The sequence below is a fragment of the Lepidothrix coronata genome, unplaced genomic scaffold (assembly GCF_001604755.1).
Source record: "Lepidothrix coronata isolate B3197 unplaced genomic scaffold, Lepidothrix_coronata-1.0 Scaffold24, whole genome shotgun sequence".
Lineage (NCBI taxonomy): Eukaryota > Metazoa > Chordata > Aves > Passeriformes > Pipridae > Lepidothrix > Lepidothrix coronata.
The window spans coordinates 1,476,305-1,483,121 of record NW_016690204.1 but is presented as its reverse complement, the minus strand read 5'-3'; the positions used below and the strand labels follow the sequence as shown (position 1 = coordinate 1,483,121).

Here is a 6,817-nt window from a genome sequence, read left to right as displayed (position 1 = left end):
GGGGGGGGCGTTCCATCCAATGCACCCCAATAATTAGCCCGTTGTGCTAACGAGGAAGGGGCCAGCCCTGCTGGGGGGGCGGCCGAGCTCCTGCCCCGCTGTGGGAAGGCCCTCACGATGGGCCGCGTTGGCTTTGGCTTGCGTAAGCTTTAATCTAAAGTTGGGGATGTTTTTAGCTGATCTGTGTTAATGTTGGGTGGAATTAACATGCATACGGGGAGACCACGTGACCCCCTCCGACCTCCCCCTTTTTTTCCCATTTTTTTTTCCCATCACTTTAACGGATTCCTGCCAAATCCGAGCGGCTGGTGCCTGGCAGGGCCGGGCTGCCGCCGCCAGCAAGATGCCCGCGGTCTCTGTCCTTTACAAGGGAGCCATCATCATCAGCAGGTAATCCCCCCAGCCGGGGCAGGAGCGGGGAGGGAGTGGCAGCCCTGGGGGGCCCGTGGCCACCTCTAGGCAAGGTTCCTCTGCCGTGGCTCTCCAGGAGCAGGGTGGGGTGGCAGGGGTGGCGTGTGCGCAGCAGAAGGAGCCAAGGACGCTGTCCCCAGCCCCTGGGGTTGGGTCTGTGCGTCTCTGGCATTAGCAAAGCTGCTGCTGCTGCTCCCTGTCCGCGCACCCGTCGGGGATAAGGGTTGATCGTATCAAGGAGGCATCTGCTCCGCCGAACTGCTGCCCGTATGTCGCGTCCCAGCCCGGTCTGAGCTATTTCTGTTCACCCCTGGTGGAACTTCCTCGGTGATTTACTCAAAGTACTCTGAAAATCCTGGGTGGTTACTTGAACCAGCCTGGGCCCAGGGCTGCTCTGGCTTCCTGGGATGTCTTCAAGCTCCATTTTCTGACAGCCAGATGTGTCCAGTGGTTTGTTCGGTCTTGAATACATGAAACAGTGCAAGAATATCAAGGAGGGGCATTGTTTTAACAGGGAGAAAAAGCTTCCAGTCTGATTCTTAGAGGTGGGTGTTACTGGCTTTGCAGAATAGCTTGATATTTTGGGATTTATTTTGGATTCCTGAGAAGAAGAGTCCTCACAGTTGATTCTTATCCTGCATCCCGCTGGACTCGGAGGAGCCTGTTGTTTCCCATGGCGTTGTTCCTCCTCATCTATGTTCAGATCTGGGACCTGATATTCATTTGGAACCACCTTTTCTCTTGCAACTTAAACCCTAGGGAGCGTTCTGGGAGCCACTCAGCCCTGGTTTCCCACCTGGCTTGTCTGGCTCTGGGTTTCTCAGGTCAAAGCTCACCATCCTCACAGGCCACCCAAGGAGGAAAAGCATCAGTGGTCCTGGGTTTGGAGTCTGACATCCCCAATTGGGGCAGAGTGGGACTGGTTGTTTTTGGGGTCATTCATTTGGGACACCTCCCTTGCCTGATGGTGTTTAGGGGGAGACTGTGGGGTGTTTGGGAGAGTTTCTTGGCTCAGGGGAATCTCAGGTGTACGATCTCTGGCTTGTGAAGAGAAGCTCCCACCCTGCACTCGGCCAGGCAGGGACTTGAAGCGTCTCAGCAGATCTTGCATCCCCCTTTTCCAGACCCCCTGCCCACATTAAAAAACCCTCAGGAGCAGATTGTGCCTGGCTGTCTTCATTCCAGGCTGCCTGTATTTGTGAAACTGGTTTATTCCCAGAACATTGGTCCGAGCTCTGATCTCATTTTCCGGGAGCTGGACAGCTGTCCAGCCCCGATAATCTGAGGTAATGAATCACAGACAGGTCTATCAGATTTGCTGGGTGGGGAGGATGATGTCCAGCCCTGCACATATTCTCTCATTTATCCGTGTGAACTCCGGGGGGGCCGGAAGGGGGTTGATTTTGCCACAGCGTGGGTGTAACATGTGGGGCCGTGGCCCTCACCCTGCGTGTCTGCAGTGGTGTTAGGCCAGGTCCGGGGTGGTGGGGAGGATGTGCTTGTGTGTGTTGGTTGGGTGCTTGTGCATCTGTTTATTTTAGCCTGTGACAGAAAGATGCTCCTCTTCTCTCTCCCAGGACACTCATGGGACCATATGGGATGGATCGAACCGTGCACTGCTTTGACTTCTATGACTGTGCAAATGGGCTGGGTGAGTGCAGACCCTCCAGCAGGGACACTGGGGGGGGCTGGGGTAGCTCCAGCATCCCCTTGGTCCCTGTGTTGTGATGTGCCTCCCCATGTGACAGTCTGATATCTCACCAAAGTTATGGTTCCTGTGCCTGCCTGTGTCAAGCACCTGCTAGCACGTTTTGCAGCTGGGATGTTAAAACCATATCAAAATCCCAATTAGTTCCATGTTAATGGTAAGCAGCTGAAGTGCTGAGAGCTGTGCAGGAGCCCAGGGCCAAAGCCCCAACCTTGAGCAGGACGGGGGGGGGGAAAGGCTTTACAGGATTTCCTGAATTAAATAAATTAAAAATTATATTAAATAAATAAATAAATATATAAATAAATAAATAGAATCCCCAGCACTTCCCAGTCACCTGCCCCTGTCCTGCTGCAGACTTTCCCCCACCAGAAATCACCCCAATTGTCAATGCAAGGTGCTGTAGCTCTCCTGGGGACTGGGCTGTATGAGTTATTTTGGGAAAGTTTGGCCCACAGGTTAAGGGTATGAGCACCCAGTGAGTCAGATGTCCTTCCACAGTGCTCTGAACATCAAAGCATGTAAGAGAAAGGAAAAGAGAAGGTTCTATCCAGCAGAATATGAGAAAGTCCCAGGTACATGCCACTCAGCCCAAAGGGATCCAACAAAGCATCTCATCTGACTTCTATATATCCAGCAGCATAAATACTGGTGCTTTGCCATGGGCTTCATAAAAATCTGTTATCCTGCATCAGGGTTTCTTGGGGTCCACCTTGCAGTCTCCCCCATAACTCAATTGTGAGTGCAGCCCATCCTCCTGCAGAGCAGCTGCTGGCCCCTCTGTGAGGTCTCTGTGACCATTTGGGAACCCCTCCTGAGAAGCCAGACTCACCAGAGAAACAAGTTCAGGTTTCCTGAGCCCTGAGATTAATGATAGATTAATTATTGGCTGTTTCCAGCTCTGGGCTAACGGGACTTTCTGCCATGGAGAAACGGCTTTGCTGACTCTTCCCTTGGTCACGAGGTTCATGAGGTTCACAGGAGCTCAGGAAAATGTCTTTTCTCGGTGAATATGATATTTTAATCTCCAGAGGTGGATTTGGTTGAGTTGATGAGATTTTAGCTGCTGGGTTAGATTAGCTTGTTGAAGGAGGAGACCCAGGAAAGCCTGACCTCTGGAAGGAGTGCACAGATGTGGCAGCCACTGTGAGCCACTTCACATGCTCCAACTACTCTCCTTTCCCCCAGTTTGTGGCCAGAGGGTCTTTGCAGGCTCTTGCAGACCCTCTACAGCATCTTGTGATGTGCTGCAGGAAGGTGTAACAATGTGGATTTCCTAACACCATCATCACCTGACTTCATCCTCTTCTGTGAGGCTTGAAACACCCAAGACAAGGGATCATCCCCCAGAAATCACAGACTGGTTTGGTTGGAAGGGACCTTAGAGCTCATCTTGTTCCTCCCCCTGCCATGGGCAGGGACACCTTCCACTAGCCCTGGTTGCTCCAAGCCCTGTCCAACCCGGCCTTGGACACTTCCAGGGATGGGCAACCTGTGCCAGGGCCTCACCACCCTCTGAGCGAAGAACGTCTCCCCAGTACCCCATCTAACCCTGCCCTCTGGCAGCTTAACCATCACTCTCTGCTGAGGACCAAGTGGTGCTTGCAGGATCCCCATGTCTGCTGTAGGTGTAGCTGCTCAGAGTATGGGGTTTTTTGGGGAGAAAAGCTCATTCATGAGTTTCCTGGTTAGATGCAGGTGTTGTTCCAGCAGAGTTCCTCTAGAGCAGCATCACCCGCTCGGTGCTGGCGTGGCAGGTCAGCGTTTGGCCCCGGGTCTGTTGCTCTGTGGCTTTAGGTAGAAACCCACATGTGAACTTCAGCAGAAGTTCAAAGGGGTTACTGGCAGCTCCTAAAACCTGCACCTCGAATTACGGAATAGCCATCAAAGGGAAGTGCTGATTAAGAAGCATTTCTCAGAAACACTGAGATCCCATTATCTTGACCTTCATCTTCTTAGGACAGGGCAGTGAGTGATTCACCTCCAATCTGTCCCTTCCTCCAGACAGAAAAAGCTGGCCAGGGCCACAAGATCAACAGAGGGATTAAGGGAAATGTAATTGAACATTGCTGGCTTAGGCACAGAGCGGCCTCTCCATGCAGCAGCCGGTGGGGTCAGGATGCTCCAGAGATGATCCCAGTTGGGCTAAACAACCAGATTAGCCAGGACACCCCCTGACCTGTGGAATAGGGAGCTGGGAGCAGGTGAGATTATAGCCTGAGAACTGCGACTATGGCATTAGTGGGAGCGGGATTAGAGGCACCAGAGAAGCTTGAGGGTCTTTAAGAAACTTATAGGATCGTTCAGAGTCTAAAGAAAACACCACCTCGGTCAGTAAGTTCATCTGGAGTTTTCCTGTCAAACTTTATTTTGCAAAAGAGAAAATACTGGGGACATGGGCACCAACTCCAGGACCTTTGCCAGAAAGGAAAGATTAAATAGAGGGATCCAAAATAGGCTAGATTATCTGGCCCTAAGTATGACTTAATAAGCATTATACCAGGACTTTGATGCTGTGACAATTAGAGAGCCGTTATTTACCTACACTGGGTCCCAAACAGAAATTTTGATTGAAGTAAGTGTTAATAAAATGGATAAGAAAATAAACTCCCAGGGTGCTGCCACCAAAATCCTTGATGATTCGGGTTTGCTGCCTTCAGCCCTGGGCTGTCCCATGGCTTGGTCTGAGCTCTGGAAGGGGTGAGACCCTTCAGTGCATTTTAGGGGGCAGGACTGGCACCCACAGCACCTCCTTGGCGAGGTGATGGGTGGGAGGGCAGCGTGGGCAGAGCTTGGCAGCACCCAGCTGCTTTCCCAACAAGGGAGTTAAAAACCAGGGATTTTTCCCTCCCCCCATCAAAGTTTGAGTGTGTCTGGAGCAATACTGTGAGTAATCGCCGATTTTAATAACAAGATCGGATTTTCTCATGACATCGTTGGGGATAAAGGAGGATTTGTAGATACTTCAGCTATATTAAGGCATTATTACAATTGATTTGCAGACACAAAAGGAAAATGAGTCATTATTGATCTGATGCCTCGGCAGAGGTGCCACTCACACGCAGGTCCCGTGGGCTGCTGGGAGATGCTGAGGCTGAGCCTCCACAGATCATCATTCACAATTACTTCATGTTCTGATGTGAAGAAAGATGTGGGATGACTTCTTGAGTCCTCACCTTGGCTTAGGCTGGACTTCCAGTGTTCTCCCCCTCCAGGGAAACTGAGGGGACTTTGCCTCTGCAGGACCCCCAGTGCCAGGGGTTTCCCAAACCCATTCCAAGTGTGACCCTGCAGCCAGGGTGTCTCTGCAAAGCCCAGCAGCAGCCACTCTGGTCCCACTGGGAGGGGAGAAGTTTTCCAGCCGAGCATCCTGGGCAATAAGCAGGTTTTACCTTCTTTCCCTGAGCTTTGGGGCTGCAGCATCTCCTCTCTGTTCTGGTTTACAGGTGTCTGACCTGCTCCCCCTGCCTTGGGGAGGCTTGTGTTGCTTGGAGATACTTCTTTTGGGCAATATTTCCAATTTGAGTGAATTTCTTTTAAAATGCAATGGAGAACAAAATTAGTGCCTATTCTTGAGGTGTTCTGCTGTGAGTTCCCTGTTCCATCAGTAAAACAGCTCCTCACAGGTGCCTGGTTAATGCATTAAGCCCAGAGAATAAAATCAGCACTCAGACAGAGATGGGATTTTGAGCCTGGGAAAAGCAGCAATTGGTGCACCTAGGAACGAACTGAACAATTGTAATAATCTAATTCTAATATAAAGGTGATTTAAGAGACTAGATCTTTCCCTAGAGACAGATGGAAACTGTGAGGGGCCTTAAAGCAGAGCTTGGGTTAAAAAAGGAAAGGAAACAGGGATGGAAATAGTTCTGTGTCCTGAATAATCCCAATCCAGGGTCTGCTCCTCTTCCCTCCTGCCTGTTTCAGAAGGGGGTCTCTTGTCTGGGGAAGCAGCTGTGCTCTGCTCCCTGGGGGCAGGAGTTTCTTGCACGGGGTCACTCTGCACCCAGGACCTCACCAAGGCTCGGGGCAGCCCATCAGCCCGGTCAGCAGCTGGAGGGTGAGGCTGGGCTGGCACTGGCAGTGCCTCTCTCCGTGGCACAGCCTGTCCCCAGCCTGCCCTCCTGGCCAGAGCAGCAAAGTGCCTGACCGGCGGCTCTCAGGGGAGATTTGTTAATTAAAGCCAGGCTTTTTAATCCTTCTGTCCACAGCCTGGATCTTCGAAGCAGGACTTAATGAGCCCTGGATAAATAAGTCTCTTGGACCTTTTCCTGCCAGCCAGCTTATGCTCTCCAGCAGGGAAAGGTCCCGTGGCTGGAGGGGTGGCCGTGTGGAGCAGGAGCCCTTTGCCAAAGTGCCACAGGGCACCTGAGCTGTGCTGCTGCAATGAGGGGGTTCAGAGGAGCAACAGGGTCATCTCTGTGCCCGGGTTCCTGCCTCTGGTGCTCCTTCTGGGCCCAAACACTGATAAAAGTGGCTGCTCCTGATGTTCAGCTCTGCCATCGGTGGCAGCATCAAAGACTGTGGTGGAGATGCTGCTGGGGCCTGGCAGGAGGGTGGGCAGTGGGGGTGTCCCCACCACCCCAGTGAACCTGGGGCTTGTCCAGATGTTGCACCTGGAAGTGGGTCCCCTGCAGAAACTCCTTGTCACCAGGAATGTTGTGTATGACAGTTCTTATCAGAGAAATGAGCACAGGC

At 52.0% G+C, this 6,817-nt stretch overlaps 1 protein-coding gene across 1 annotated transcript in view; it reads left to right on the top strand.

Annotated features, from left to right (window-relative positions):
* Positions 1-261: 261 nt before the first annotated feature.
* The window catches only part of LOC108494336 (syntaxin-binding protein 4-like), a 38,748-nt gene continuing 32,192 nt past the window's right edge, over positions 262-6,817 (top strand). The window contains exons 1-2 of the mRNA XM_017808727.1: positions 262-390; positions 1,989-2,062. Of these exons, the coding sequence (XP_017664216.1) occupies positions 344-390; positions 1,989-2,062 (121 nt within the window). The 5' untranslated portion in view covers positions 262-343. The remainder of the gene's footprint in view (positions 391-1,988; positions 2,063-6,817) is intronic.